The sequence below is a fragment of the Erythrolamprus reginae genome, chromosome 10, assembly GCF_031021105.1.
Source record: "Erythrolamprus reginae isolate rEryReg1 chromosome 10, rEryReg1.hap1, whole genome shotgun sequence".
In the NCBI taxonomy this organism is placed as follows: domain Eukaryota; kingdom Metazoa; phylum Chordata; class Lepidosauria; order Squamata; family Dipsadidae; genus Erythrolamprus; species Erythrolamprus reginae.
Window position 1 is genome coordinate 4335228 of NC_091959.1, and position 16147 is coordinate 4351374.

At 39.9% G+C, this 16147-nt stretch overlaps 1 protein-coding gene across 1 annotated transcript in view; it reads left to right on the forward strand.

The window, feature by feature from the left end:
• The window catches only part of CCDC33 (coiled-coil domain containing 33), a 105175-nt gene that overhangs the window by 76895 nt on the left and 12133 nt on the right, over positions 1–16147 (forward strand). Inside the window, exons 14-16 of the mRNA XM_070762765.1 lie at positions 12793–12843; positions 14691–14755; positions 15560–15587. Of these exons, the coding sequence (XP_070618866.1) occupies positions 12793–12843; positions 14691–14755; positions 15560–15587 (144 nt within the window). The remainder of the gene's footprint in view (positions 1–12792; positions 12844–14690; positions 14756–15559; positions 15588–16147) is intronic.

Here is a 16147-nt window from a genome sequence, read left to right on the forward strand (position 1 = left end):
AGGTAGCAAAAAGGCACAGGGGGAATTTTCAGAACGCACAATGATCATTCAATGACACTGCTCATTGTCAGGATGCTTTTAGCGACGTAATTTGTCTTTCCAATTGTTCCTCTGGCCTTGAGAGCCATTTGGGCGCAGAGGCATCAGGCTTGAAAGCTGGCTGCGAGTTCTAGTCTCACGCGAAGGCAGCTGGGTGGCCTTGGGATGGTCGCTCTCGCTCAGCCCCAGGAAGACTGCAAGGACAAAGCACTTACGAAAACCTGGCTGGGAAAACTTGGGACCTCATTCGGGCAGTTGTCTGGAATCAAGAGAGGGAGGGAAGAGGGAAGGGAAGGGAAAGGGGAATGGAAAAGAAAGGAAAGAAGGAAAGGAAAGTAAAAAGGAAAGAAAAGGAGGGAAAAGGAAAGAAGGAAAGGAAAGAGAAAAAGGAAAAGGGAAAGAAAGGAAAGGAGGTGAAAGAAAAGAAGGAAAGGAAAGGAAAGAGAAAAATGGAAAGGAAAAGAAAGGAAAGGAAAGGAGGAGAAAGGAAAGAAGGAAAAGAAAGGGAAAAGGAAAGGAAAGAAGGAAAAAGGAAAGAAGGAAAGGAAAAGGAAAAAAAAGGAGGGGAAAGGAAAGAAGGAAATGAAAGGAAAAGGGAAAAGGAAAGGAAAGAAGGAGAACGGGAAGAAGGAAAGGGAAAAGAAAGGAAAGGAAAGGAGGAGAAGGGAAAGAAGGAAAGGAAAGGAAAAAGGAAAAGGAAAGGAGGAAAAAGGAAAGAAGGAATGGAAAAAGGAAAAGAAAAGGAGGGGAGAGGAAAGAAGGAAAGGAAAGAGAAAAAGGAAAGGATGAGAAAGGAAAGAAGGAAAGGAAAGGAAAATGAAAGGAAAGGAGGGAAAAGGAAAGAAGGAAAGGAAAGGAAAGGAAAAGGGAAAAGGAAAGGAAAGAAGGAGAACGGGAAGGGAAAAAAGAAAAAGGGAAAGGAAAGGAAAGGAAAGAAGGAGAAAGGGAAGAAGGAAAGGGAAAGGAAAGGAAAGAAGGAGAAAGGGAAGAAGGAAAGGAAAAGGAAAGGAGGGGAAAGGAAAGGAGAGGGGAGGAGGGGAGGGGAAGGGAGGGGAAAGGAAAGGAGGAAAGATGGGAGGAGGAGGAGGAGAATGTGGGTTGCGTGTGCCTCAAAGCACAAACCCTGGCAGGCAGGAACGTGAATCTGCTTCAGGTGCAAGAATCATCACGGCATCATTTGAATTCTCAAGTAGCGCGGCACCATCCGGCAGGCCTTCTGTGGTCCTGGCACACTGTGGGCAGCAGATCCTCTTCCAACTGAGCCAAAGTTGTGAATTACAGGTGGACGCCTTGAGAAATCTCGGCAGCATTTCCAATTATTTTTTTCCCCCAAGGAATTCTTGTGCCAGTGGACTAGGGTTTTGTTTTTTCTTTGCAATCTTCCTATCACCATCTAGTGGACAATGCTTCTATTAACAGCTGCCCTTCTCATCTCTTGGCCAACTTTAATCTTGCCAACTTTAAGACTTGTGGATTTCAACTCCCAGAATTCCACAGACAGAATTCTGGGAGTTGAAATCCGAAAGTCTTAATTATTGGATTTGTTTACATTGTTTATTGTTGCGGTGAGCCGCCCCAAGTTTTCGGAGAGGGGCGGCATATAAATCTAAATAATAATAATAATAATAATAATAATAATAATAATAATAATAACAACAACAACAACAATAATAGTAGTAGTAGTAGTAATAATAATAGTAATAATAATAATAATAGTAATAATAATAATAATGGTAGTGGTGGGGGTAGTAGTAGTAGTAGTAGTAGTTATTATTCACAACTTCTGGAGGCAAGCTGTTCCACTGATCAACCATTCTCACTGTCAGGAAATTTCTCCTTGGTTCTAAGTTGCTTCTCTCCTTGTTTAGTTTCCACCCATTGCTTCTTGTTCTACCCTCAGGTGCTTTGGAGAATAGGTTACATAGAAACATAGAAGATTGACGGCCGAAAGAGACCTCATGGTCCATCTAGTCTGCCCTTATACTATAAAAATAGGTTCAACAACCCTCTAACTAGGTTACAGTCATATGAATGGAATTGAATGGAATAGAATGGAAGGGCATGGCATGGAAGGGAAGGGAAGGGAGTGGAGCGGAATAGAATAGAATAGAATAGAATAGAATAGAACAGAACAGAACAGAACAGAATAGAATAGAATAGAATAGAACAGAATAGAAATAGAAAATAGAATAATAGAGTAGAGTAAGGGTGTACTGTGTATATACATACAATGGCAATACAAATCTAATTCATAATAATAATAATAATAATAATAATAATAATAATAATAATAATAATAATAATAATAATAATAATAATATTCTAATAAAATATTTATTCTACATTGTATCAAAACTGGCTTAGTATGCAGATACAAAATGCAGGGTTTGGCGTATAGAATTTTTCCTCTCGATGGATTCTTTGTTTTTCCCCCCTACAAAAGCAGAAGAAAAAAAGAAATAAAGAACCTGGGTTGCTTCCTACACACACACACACACACACACACACAAACACACACAAACACACACACACACACACTGAAGAGATTGTGTGCAGGAGCAATTCGAAAGCAGCCCGCCCATCTAGCCTTCCTTCAGAAAAACCTTGTTGGGTTTGTCACAAAACACTTGATTGCTGGATGATGCGCAGCTAATTCCACAAGCCAAACAGAGCTTTTGAAGTGCTAATTAACAGCCCCAGTGAAAGACGCTCATTAGTTCTCGTTATAGCCAACTCGTTAACAAAAACTCAATTGCTGGCGCTAATTAGACTCCTAAGCCAAGCAGAATCGGAGGGCCAAACGGAAAGAAACAGACAGGACTTGAATAGTGACAGACAGGCAGACGAGACAGATAGAAAGAGGGCTCAGCCTTTTAATTCTTTCCTTTCTTTTATTGTTCTTTTTTTTTAAATTATTTTTTAACAATTTTTATATCACACAACATAAAACAGTGCGTAGTGAATTGTGCCCACCACCCCGACACACACACATTCCCCACCACCAAATCGGGGGTGTTTCTTGTATAGTCCACTTGACCCAAGAGCCGCCCCGAGTCTTCGGAGAGGGGCGGCATACAAATCCAAATAATAAATAAATAAATAAATAAAATAAAATATATCTGTTTACATAGTATAGAGTGATTCCAATTTATTTCTTGTAGCTTGGTCTCGGATTCTGCTCGTCATATATGGTCTTACCTTGTCCCACCGTCCCATCAGTTGTCCCAACTCAGTTTCATTATCCGAATTTATCCTTTTTTCCATAATTTCAAATTGAATATGGTCCACCATGTACCTATACCAATTTTGCATTGTCCATTTTGTCGCATCCTTCCAACCCAAAACTATTACTGCCTGAGCGCTTTCTATTGCTGCTTTTTTATTTCTCTAAATTCTCCCATCGCATTGCTTTTAACTAGTACTGCCATTTCTTTAGTGATTGTCCGTTGTATATTTAGCATTCTATTGATATCCTCTTTCACTTTTTGCCAAAATTCCTGCACAATCGGGCATTCCCAAAACATATGCATAAACACTCCTTTGTCTTGACACCCATGCCAACAATTCCCCCTGACATTCTGCTGAAAGTGTGCGAATTAAACAGGAGTAAAATACCACTTATGTAATATTTTCCTTCTCATTCCCCTGATTCTTGTATTTTTAGTTTTCCTTATATTTTCTACTATACTTTCTATCTCTTGTACCTCTACTTGTATCTCATTTTGCCACCAATTAGTCAATCCATCAATTGTATCCCCTTCTGATTGCACTAGCAATTTATATATATTGGTTGCTTGCGCCTTTATCCCCTCACTTTTTTCTCTTATTATTTTCTCTAACCCTGTCTTTCCTTTCTTCATTCACCAAATCCATAAGGACATCTGTGTTGAATGGCTCAAACCTTGAGCAAGTACCGGGAGTCCTTGACTTACAACACTTTGTATAGTGACCGCTCGACTTTGCAATGGCACTGATAAAAATTGACTTATGACCAGGGTGGGCTGTTACCCAGACGCGGTAGAGTAGCTAAAATGGAGCTCCACCCCAGAGCACCCAATTTGCACTGAAATATGTTGAAAGAAAATGCATAAGCCATGCCCACAGTGAGGAAGTAAAAATTTTGGTAGCCCTACGCTGCTTATGACCATTTCCCACTTGCTTGTGAAAATTGTGGCTTCTAAGCCCAGGACTAGCTACATTACAAGCTTCTTTTTTAAAAAAGTATTTTTATTTATATATAAATATTTTGAAAACAATGCATTGTCCTAGGATTTCATTTTGCCAAAAAAAAACCCCACCGATACACCGATAGTGATAATAATAATAATATACACAGTAATATATGAGATGCTAAATATATTTAGCAATAATATACATAGTAATATTTAGCAATAAATATAGCAATATTTATAATTATATTAGCTTATTTACTATTATGTCTGTTATACTAGTATTCTTATAGTCATAGATGGCATTAATACACATAACAAAAATCTTTCTTCATTTAACTTTTACTTCTTTTTTTTTATATTTTTTATTTTTATTTTATGTGGCTACTCTCTCTCTTCATAGTTTGTTTGAATTGAGAAGTTGCATTTTAAACGGAACGGTCATGTTAGATATGAGAGCCAATTCACTGGATGAAATAGCAGGTCTCATACATCTTACTTAAGATTTTATTTTAATGTCTTTTATATGTTTTATAAAGGAATTAAAATATATTTGTGACCTATGTTTTTAAAAAACCCATAAAGGAACGCTGTGCTCTAATTTTTATTAATATTGCAATAATACTTCAAAATCCTATTGGTGTAGCCCAGCAGGGTATAAATTACCATATTTTTGGAGTATAAGATGCACTTTTTAAAAAAACTTTCACTTCTTATATCTAACCATTGATAAAACCTATCCCATGTTAAGTTGTACTGTTTATCTTCTTTTTCTTTTGAATGTCCGTCTATCCATCTCTGCACCGTCCAATATTTTGCAAATTATTGTTTTCATCTGGTGGTGTCATTTCCCCCCCCAATATTGTGCAGGTACAATTCTAGCTGCTGTCAATCCATGCGGCATTAAATATGTAGTCTCTATTATATCATAGCCTTCTGGTATTATACCCAGCAGTAAATATTTCTGGCTTTAAATCTACAGTTACAAACTTATTTGGGGTGTATTCAAGTTAGGGTTTTTTCATTCTTGGCCATTTTCTCCGCAGTTTTCTTGGTGAGGTTTCTCCGAAGGGTTTTGCCATCACTTCCTTCCCTACGTCCAAAGGAGAATGATTTAAGCCCGGTTATTAATTGAACAGCAGCATTAAAAAAAAACCAGAAGGATGTTTCTGGTCAGACCAAAAACTCTTAGTGATGGTCAATTAGGATGCCCACCTTCAACTATGGAGACCCAGCTCCAAATCTCCCTCCAACCACAACTCTTTGGGTCAATTAAATTCCCATTTAAAATCCATTTGCCAGAAATGGATTCCAGTAGGAGGTGGGGGGGGGGAAATCAGAAGCCTTTTGGAAAGCAACGTTGAGTGTTCTCCTATATAAACGCAACAAATAAATCAATAAAAAAATTGGTAGCGGAACTAAATAGCCCATTTCCAAATTCCATTCCACTTTAAAGCAATAAGGAGATAGAAACATAGAAGATTGACAGCAGAAAAAGACCTCATGGTCCATCTAGTCTGCCCTTATACTATTTCCTGTATTTTATCTTAGGATGGATATACGTTTATCCCAGGCATGTTTAAATTCAGTCACTGTGAATTGACCAACCACGTCTGCTGGAAGTTTGTTCCAAGCATCTACTACCCTTTCAGTCAAATAATATTTTCTCACGTTGCTTCTGATCTTTCCCCCAACTAACCTTGTTCTTGTGTTCACTATTACCTTCATTGTGTATTATTGTGTATTGGACAAAATAAATAAATAAAAATAAATTCCAGATGAGATGGGACACTTTCTGAGCTTCTCTTTAGTGCCTTTGAAGATGCTCTATTAAAGATGGCGGGTGGGAAGCGCCTAGATTCCTTGAAGACTCAACACACTTGCAACGCAACGCTCTGAAATCCTGGTGGGGCGGAATGGTGCGATTTCAATTTTCTAGCATGCTCCTTATCTCCGAAAAACAGGTCGACCCGAACTGGTTAAACGCTTGTCTGTTCAGAGAGTTACGCGTGTAATCTGTCAGCTTTTATTGTCTTGCTCAATATCCTATCGGCGTTTGGCAGCTGGGACGACGCCCTGATAGTGATGACCATCTTTGGGGCCTGCTTAAAATCACCCCTTTTGAATAGGGAAGGAAGTCACGGAGAGGGCTGGAGCGTCTCTATTAAACCCGCTTCCGAAAGAGATTAAATGCTTTTCGTTACAATCCAATTAACTCTCAAATTGAATAGCAACGGGAGAATATAGGGTGACATTCCCAACCACCTATGTATAAATATATCTATATATCCTACCTCTTTGTTCATCTAGAAGACCGTTTGTAAATAGGTGATGAGTTCACCTCTAGTTTAATCAGATAAAGAACGATTAATTGCAGTTGACATTTACCTGGGTGTATGGAGAAAAGCCAATCGAATGAGTAATTCACTAAGAAGGCATTGAAACATAGAAACATAGAAGATTGATGGCAGAAAAAGACGTCATGGTCCATCTAGTCTGCCCTTAATCTTTTACCTGTATTTTATCTTAAGGTGGATATATGTTTATTCCAGGCATGTTTAAATTAAGTTACTGTGGATTTACCAACCACGTCTGCTGGAAGTTTGTCCAAAGCGTCTACTACTCTTTCAGTAACGTAATATTTTCTCCCGTTGCTTCTGATCTTTCCCTCAACTAACCTCAGATTGGGCCCCTTTATTCTTATGTTCACTTTCCTATTAAAAACACTTCCCTCCTGAACTTTATTTAACCCTTTAACATATTTAAATGTTTCGATCCTGTCCCCCCTTTCCCTTCTGTCCTCCAGACTATACAGATTGAGTTCATGAAGTCTTTCCTGATAGGTTTTATGCTTAAGACCTTCCACCATTCTTGTAGCCCGTTCAATTTTAGCAATATCTTTTTGTAAGTGAGGTCTCCAGAACTGGACACAGTGTTCCAAATGGGGTCTCACCAGTGCTCTATACAGCGGGATCACAATCTCCCTCTTCCTGCTTGTTATACCTCTAGCTATGCAGCCCAGCATTCGACTTGCTTTCCCTCCCGCCTGACCGCATTGTTCACCCATTTTGAGACTGTCAGAAACCACGACCCCTAAATCCTTCTCTTCTGAAGTTTTTGCTAACATAGAACTGCCAATACAATACTGTACTCAGATTGGGGATTCTGAGAAGCCGATCAGATGGGTAATTCACAAACAAGGCATGTCCAGACAACGAAAGGGGAATTGGCGGGCCCCAGGGGAAGAGCCTTCTCTGTGGCGGCCCCGGCCCTCTGGAACCAACTCCCCCTGGAGATTAGAATTGCCCCCACCCTCCCTGTCTTTCGTAAACTACTCAAGACTCACTTATACCGCCAGGCACAGGGGAGTTGAGATATTCCTTCCCCCTAGGCCATTACAAGTTATGCAGGGTATGTCTGTGTGTATGTTTGGTTTTATAATAAGGGTTTTTAGTTGTTTTTTATTATTGGATTGTTCATGTTGTTTTATCACTGTTGTTAGCCGCCCCGAGTCTACGGAGAGGGGCGGCATACAAATCCAATAAATAATAATAATAATAATAATAATAATAATAATAATAATAATAATAATAATAATAATTTATTATTATTATTATTATTATTATTATTATTATTATTATTATTATTATTAATTGGATTTGTATGCCGCCCCTCTCCGTAGACTCGGGGCGGCTAACAACAGTGATAATAATATTATAATAATAATAATAATAATAATTATTATTATTATTATTATTATTATTATTATTATTAATTGATTTAATGTTCAGAAATGCACCCTCCCAGGACCCAGTAGCTGCTCAGTCTCAATTACTGAAGGTTGAGTTTCTCCCACCAATGACTAAGTTTGGAATCCAAGCCATGAAATTTGTGTTTGAGTTTGGACACTTGAGTCATTACGTTGGAACGAAGGAGATTTTATAAAATTCCTACGTGGGCAGAAGTCCCACAAATGCCGCTCAACCTCATCCTGTGAGTAAGTTGGACCACAACCCATGTTGTTGGGTGTTATGAGGCAGCTGCTTGCAATTTTCTAGGAGCCTTCTCCTCCAACATTCCTGGACTACTGGTCATACTGTGACTTTATGAAGTAGCTTTGAGTCCCCCCCTCACCCCATTTACATCCTTCTCCCAAACATTTTGCAGATTTACAAATCGTGGATTCCTTCATGTTATGTATGAGACCTCCCGTTGGATAGATAGATTGGATAGAATTCTTTATTGGCCAAGTGTGATTGGACACACAAGGAATTTGTCTTGGTGAATATGTTAGGCTATGAATTGTGCAGTTTTGGCTACTGTATGTTGGGAAGGAAGGGAAAGCTACTACGTTCTTAAGAAGAATCTCAATTCCGAACCCTTAAATTCTTCTCCAGATCTTCTGTCTTATAAGATAAAAAATATATATCGCTTCAATTTTATGGAAGAAGGAAAATAGAATATGTGTACAGCCTTCCAATATGTCAGAAGTTGTCACAAAGAAGAGGCGGGTCAATCTATTCTCCAAAGCATCTGAGAATAGAACAAGAAGCAATGGGTGGAAACCAAACAAGGGGAGAAACAACCTAGAACTAGGGAGAAATTTCCTGAGAGTGAGAACAATTATGGCACCAGACCAGAATATCTCCGGGACCGCCTTCTGCTGCACGAATCCCAGCGACCGGTTAGGTCCGACAGAGTTGGCTGTCGACTAAACAATGTCGTCTGGCAGGATCCAGGGGAAGAGCCTTCTCTGTGATGGCTCCGACCCTCTGGAACCAGCTCCCCCCAGAGATTAGGATTGCCCCCACCCTCCTTGCCTTTCGTAAACTCCTTAAAACCTACCTCTGCTGTCAGGCATGGGGGAATTGAAACATCTCCCCCTTGCCCATGTTGTTTTGGTGTATGATGGATTGTGTGCTTGTTTTTTATATATATTGGGGTTGCTTTTATGAATTTTTAAACCTAAAACTGTAACTAGATTGGTAAATATTAGATTTGTCACTATGTACTGTTTCTGCCATTGTTGTGAGCCGCCCCGAGTCTGCGGAGAGGGGCGACATGTAAATCCAATAAATCTAATCTAATCTAATCCTTGGAACAGCTTGCCTCCAGAGGTTGGAGTGTTCTTGTTGTCAAGAAATTTCTCCTTAGTTCTAAGTTGCATCTGTCCTTGATGCCTTTCCATCTGTTGCTTCTTGTCCTGCTTTCGGATGCTTTGGATAATAGATGGACTCTTTCTTCTTTGTTAAATATTGAACAATTAATCAACTTGCCTTCAGAGGCTGTGATTGCTCCAACATTAGAGGTTTTAAAGAAGACATTGGACAACTCCGAGTCCTCGGAGAGGGGCGGCATACAAATCCAATTAAATAAATAATAAATAAATAATCTGTATGTCTGAACTAGTATAGGTTGAGGAGGGACTTGATGACCTCCAAGATCGCAGCTGCATTCTGCACGATCTGAAGTTTCCGAACACTTTTCCGCTATCCTGTTAAGGAAGCTTTTAATGTCCAGCCCAATGCTCTTCTCATTGTCTTAAGCCTTTACTATCCTTGCCATCTAGGGCAGCAAAGAAGAGCAAAGACTTTCCTGCCAGAGGGAATGAGCACGTGGCCATGATTAGTGACTTCTCAAATGCTTACAACCTACGAATGGCAGGTGGTGATTGGGGTCTTGAAGCCGGAAGAGCCTAATAAGCAATGCTGAAGCACATCTTGGCGCATTAATCAATCTTTCAAGCCAGTGGCCTTCAGTGGTCGCCTTGCCTGTGTAAATCTTACTCTTTCGTGGCTTTTAATTACGAACCCCATATCCAGCTTCTCCTTGGAGACAGGCCCATAATTGCTTGGGAATGAGAGTTGATCATTAGAATTGACCCCGTGGCCTCTCTTGAGCCATTAGGCCAAGACAAATCTTTTGACTTAGAGCAAGGGGTGGATCGTTGCATGGGGATATTTAAGAAATGGGAATACTTAGGAATTAACCTCATGGAGAAGGACGAAAGGTCTTAACAAGGACCGCCAATCATCTGTTAAAATATCTGGTATTCCAGGAGCTTCTTCTTTCTGCAAAATATTGCCTGAAGGATCTTAACAAAATTAAACAACTAAACAATGTCGTCTGGCGGGACCCAGGAGAAAGGCCTTCTCTGTGGTGGCCCCGACCCTCTGGAACCAGCTCCCCCCCGGAGATCAGAATCGCCCCCACCCTCCTTGCCTTTTGTAAGCTCCTCAAAACCTACCTCTGTTGTCAGGCATGGGGGAACTGAACTACCCTTTTCCCCCTAGGCTTATACAATTTATGCATGGTATGTTTGCTCCGAGTCTCCGGAGAGGGGCAGCATACAAATCCAATAAATAAATAATAAATAAATAAATAAAAATTGGAGGAAATATACTTAGGGTTATTCTTTGTCAAGTGGACCAATTTTCAAAATCTTCCCCACTCGACCACCTTCAATTTCAATGGAACTTTGCACTTGTTTGCAAACAGTGAATGTTTGGAATACGGACCTAAAATTTTAGCACACCTCAGTTTTATACCATAAAACATGATAAGCAAATGGCATGACTGGCTGAAAAAAAGGAAAATCCTTCATTTAATACAAAATGATAGTAATGAGGACCCGGATTGTGGGGACAATATGCTGGCTCGGTTAAAAAGTGCTATTGCTAACATGTTGTAAGCCGCCCTGAGTCTAAGGAGAAGGGCGGCATAAAAATAAATAAATACATAAATAAATAAATAAATAAATAGATAGATAGATAGATAGATAGATAGATAGATAGATAGATAAATCCAACAAAATAAGCTAATTCTGTATACAAATCCCTGCAGACACTTTGCCGCATACACACACACACACACATATATAGATATAGATAGATAGATATATTTATGTCGGATCACCCGAAGCTGCCAGATCGAATCCCAGTAAGGAAGGGTGTGGCACGGGAAAATTTTTAAAACTATAGTCCTAATCTAACCAATAGAAATTTACAATTATGGAAAGACACTCCAACGATAAATATGAAATTTACGTCGTAAGGATACGATGCACCAGCCGTTTGATGGTCCTATTCTGTATCTTTTCTCTATATGTTCTCTCCTCTTTTACTTAACTGTTTTATTTATTTCTCTTCTTCTTTTCCTGCCTTTCGCTTTTCTCTCCTCTCTTTCTCTTTCTACCCCCCTTTTTTCCTTTTCCATGCTCTTACTTTTTATTTCCCCTTTTCTTCCCGATGTAAATACGTATACTATTTTAGAATTGCATACTTTAAAACTGCACGAATTTATACCAATGTCTAAATAGACCTTTTGTTTTTTGTATTCCTTTCCCCCATTTATTTGTAATAAAGATTATATTTTTAAAAAAAACATGATAAGTTGAAAACGCATCTTCAGTTTGACAGGGAAAGAGCCCCCAAAGCTATTTGCAAAGCCAACCAACTAATCAGCCAACATACCAGCACAGACCCAGATAGGGTGAGAAGGAGCTGAGCTGGAAAAACATTTTTTTTCTCCCAAACCCTTATGAAAGGTTTTGCACGAAGAGCAAAGGAAAATGGGACTTTTGAAAGAAAAAAAAACCACCCGATCGCCCGCAGAGTGAAGATAAACTGCAGTCTGGTGCGAAAATGAAACGCTTTTTAATCCTTGGCAATAACCATCAAAGAGTCGGTTGGGTTTGATTTTTGGCGGTCTTGCCTTTTTTCATCAAATTGAGTTTGGTTTTATCTCCTGATTCGCATGGTGGGTGGGTCAGTTCTTTTGCAAGGTAGGTAGGTAGATAAGGAAGGAAGGAAGGAAGGGAGACAGGAAGGAAGGAAGACAGGAAGGAAGACAGGAAGGAAGACAGGAAGGAAGACAGGAAGGAAGGAAGGAAGGAAGGAAGGAAGGAAGGAAAGGAAAAAACTGCATAACTTTGTTATTTATTAGGGAAAAAACTGAATAACTTTGCAAGTTATTAGGAATTTTTAATAACTTTGGCGTAGTCCACGGAGAGGGGCGGCATACAAATCCAATAAATAAATAAATAAATAAATAAATAAATGAATGAATGAATGAATGAATGAATGAATAAATAAATATTAGAAATTCTTCTCCAAAAAAAGTCTACTTTTTTATCCTTGTTGTTATAGAAATGGCCAGTTTATACTACTATGTAAAAGTAAAAAGTTGAGGTTCGAATTTACTCTCTTATTCTACTGCACCAAAGGGAGTTGGAAGTCAATGTCTTTTGTTTCTTTGTCATTTCTTTTTTACACTTTTCTCTTCCCTTTTTCCTCCCTTATCTTCCCTACTATTTTCTTTTGAATTTTTGCCTCTTTTTAAATTATACACTAATAAAAAGGCTAAAAAAGGAAAGCAATTTCTAATCATCTTCTACATAGTGTTATTGTTGTTACCTTATTAATATTATTAATAATATATTATTACATTATATACATCATTATTATATATATTAGTACATTATTGCTTCTTCCTTCCTCCTCTTGGACATTGAGATGACCCAAGCTTTGGAAGGACCATTGTCCTTGGAAGAGAATGACAAGAAATCTATTTTCTATTTTTAAAGGAATCCTACATTGAACCTGATCGTGCATCTTCCTACTTTGACCTGACAGATGTGAGTATAGACTATGATATTGTATTTTTCCCCATTGCCAATTTTAGGCATACTCAGTTAAGATGATCAGATATATCTATAGCAAATAAATAGATTTGTGCCCTAATATAGGTAATGATCAGCCAAGTGGCTGTAGAAGGATGAGTTCATAATTTCATGATTTTGAAAATATCTATGTCTTTTACCTTTCCCATCCCAAAGAAATGCATGCCGTCCAACCTGCAGATCGTATCCCTCGAGCAGTAATATTCTTTTGTTTCCTAATTTTATCCAGTCTTTAATCCACATGCCTGATAATAGAGTTCCCAGTCAGTTAATCCGAATTCCCCTTGCTTCTTGTTATACTGCAAATATTTCAACCTGATTCTGGTTTTTTTCCCAACCCACATACATTTTGTTACTATTTTATTTAAGAGTTCGAAATATTTTTGGCCTCATTTTATTGGAACCGTTTGAAATAAATGTAGAAATCTGGGCAAAATTTATGTTTTAATTGTGGATATTCATCCTAGCAGAGAAATTTGCATCTTATAACCATTCACCTGTTGCTGCTTTCCCATCACTCTCTCTGGGCTTTAGATTACAACCCAGTTGCTAAGGGAAGCTTAGAGTAACAACCATTACCGGAATGCACAGAGAGGGAGAGGAGGAGGAGGCAGATTTTGACAAGCAGATCCAATCCTCCAGATGTTTCTGCTCCCTGTTAGTTAGATCCTTTCTCCCTGTCTCCTCCCCATCTAGCATTCCTTGAGTTTTAAGCACGGGGAGATCTTCTTTGTTGTAAGTTCATCCTACTCCCTGGAATGAGTCCGTGTCAAAGTACACTCAGGTGGTATTTCTGTTTGTGGGAATGCAGACACACCTGTTTGCTTTGTTCTTCTGGAGCTTGTGCGGTGCCTTGGGTGTTGTTGTCCCTTGGAAGCAACAAGCACCAGGCAACCAGGACAGAAGCCATATAATCCACTCCCATCAAGGCAGGATAAAGCTGAAAGAAGCGTTCAGTCTTTTATCTGGGTAGAAATTAACTGGAGGGCAGACCTAGGCTGCTTAGATTCTGCAAATGGCATTGTACTACCGCCCGTTCTCCTCAACAGTGAGTAACCATGGATTCCTCAGCCCTCGGCTGACACGGAGATATTTTCCACCCCTGTGCAGTAGAAGGCAGACCTGTTCACACAAAGAATTCCATTGAATGATATGGAATCACACAATTGAAGGGCTAGGGAGTTTTTTCCTTCCTTCCTTCCTTCCTTCCTTCCTTCCTTCTTTCCTTCCTTCCTTCCTTCCTTCCTTCCTTGGTCCGTCCTTCTATCTGTCTCCTTCCATCTCTCCCTCCCTCCCCCTCCCTCCTTCTATCTGACTCCTTCCTCCTTTCCTTCCTCCCTCCCTCCCTTCTTCTATCTGCCTCTTCCTTCCTTTCTCCATCCCTCCTTCTATCTCCTTCCTTCCTCTCTCCCTCCCTCTTTTTCTCCCTCTCTCTTTCCCTCTTTCTGTCTCCTCCCTCCCTCCTCCCTGTTTCCTTCCTTCCTTCCTTCCTTCCTTCCTTGGTCCGTCCTTCTATCTGTCTCCTTCCTTCATCTCTCCCTCCCCTCCCTCCTTCTATCTGTCTCCTTCCTTCCTCCCTCCCTCCCTTCTCCTATCTGCCTCTTCCTTCCTTCCTCCATCCCTCCTTCTATCTCCTCTCTTCCTCTCTCCCTTCCTCTTTTTCTCACTCCCTCTTTCGGTCTCCTCTCTCCCTCCTACCTGTCCCTTCCTTCCTTCTTTCCTTGCTCCCTTCCTTCTGAAACGAAACAGCCTTTCTTAATTTCTACATTTTGAAAGCAACCTTCTTCCTTCTTGTTTCACAGATGCACAACAATAGGTTTCCGTTACCTGATGCTGTAGGCAATATCCTGCCTAGGAAAAACAGCAGGTATGTAAGTCCTCTCTTAGCTTCTACAGTAGTAGACAGTCTAGATTCCATAGAAGGAAAGATTTATAGTCTTGAAGCCTGGACTGCATTTACAATTTTACAATGCACAAAATTATTCCAGGTGCACAATGTGCTTTGCATATACGGTGGGACCTCTACCTAAGAACGCCTCTACTTACGGACTTTTCTAGATAAGAACCAGGTGTTCAAAAATTTTTTGCCTCTTCTCACGAACCATTTTCCACTTACAAACCCGAGCCTCCGGAACTGTAACAGGAAAAGGTGGGGAGAAGCCTCCGTGGGGCCTCTCTAGGAATCTCCTGGGAGAAAACGTCCGGAAAAGATGGGGAGAAGCCTCCCTGGGGCCTCTCCAGGAATCTCCTGGGAGAAAACAGGGCCTCCACCCTCCCTGTGGTTTCTCCAATCGCACGCCTTATTTGCTTTTACATTGATTCCTATGGGGAAAAACTGCTTCTTCTTACAAACTTTTCTACTTAAGAACCTGGTCATGGAACGAATTAAGTTCCTAAGTAGAGATACCAGTGTATACACCTTTTAAAAAGACGATCTCTTCATTGATCGATTGATTAATGTGTGCACATTAGCGGGAATGGTATACAAAACTTTATGTGGCTTTCCCCCCACCCTCCTTCTGTTCTGCAAGCTGCTAAAGAAACACATCAAAATAAACATATGATCTGGAAAACGGGGGGGGGGGGGGCTATGCTAAAGTAACATGGGGAAAATATGCCCCTCTTTTCTTTTGATGGACATGTTTTGTTTTGTTTTTTGCTAATTTTGCAGGCCAATCATTGAAGAGATCCAAGATATGGTAAGGCGATTGGAATTAGAAATAATAATTCATTAAATGATTGTTATTTAAAACATTACGACACTTTCCTCGTCCTTCCATCCTTTCAATTATTGGGTTTTTTAAAAAATTGCTGTTGGAGGTGTTGATCAGCATAACAAATGGGCTTCTGTTGTAGTTTGCAATCCGTCAAATACGTCTCTCTCCTTTTTCACGACTGCACAAAACGCTTTTCAGAAAACAGGAGGAGAAAATGCTTGACAAAACTAATCCTTTCCGTCCGACTTGAAGGAACCGCGGAGCTGATTAATAGCGTGGTACTAATCCTGCTGTGTGTCTCGCCCTCAGAATTTGTCAAACTATCAGAGAATCGCTTAAAAGGTTATTTTAAAAAAGCACACACACATACACACACACTGGAATAAGATATGAAATGTTGCCCTCTGCAGCAAGGAAGTAACTTAGCAGAAGGGCTCCGGCAGTTTGGTTAAACCAGTGTTTTTCAACCAGTGTGCCGCAGCACACTAGTGTGCCGTGGGACATGGTCAGGTGTGCCGCGAAGCTCAGAGAGAGAAAGAAAG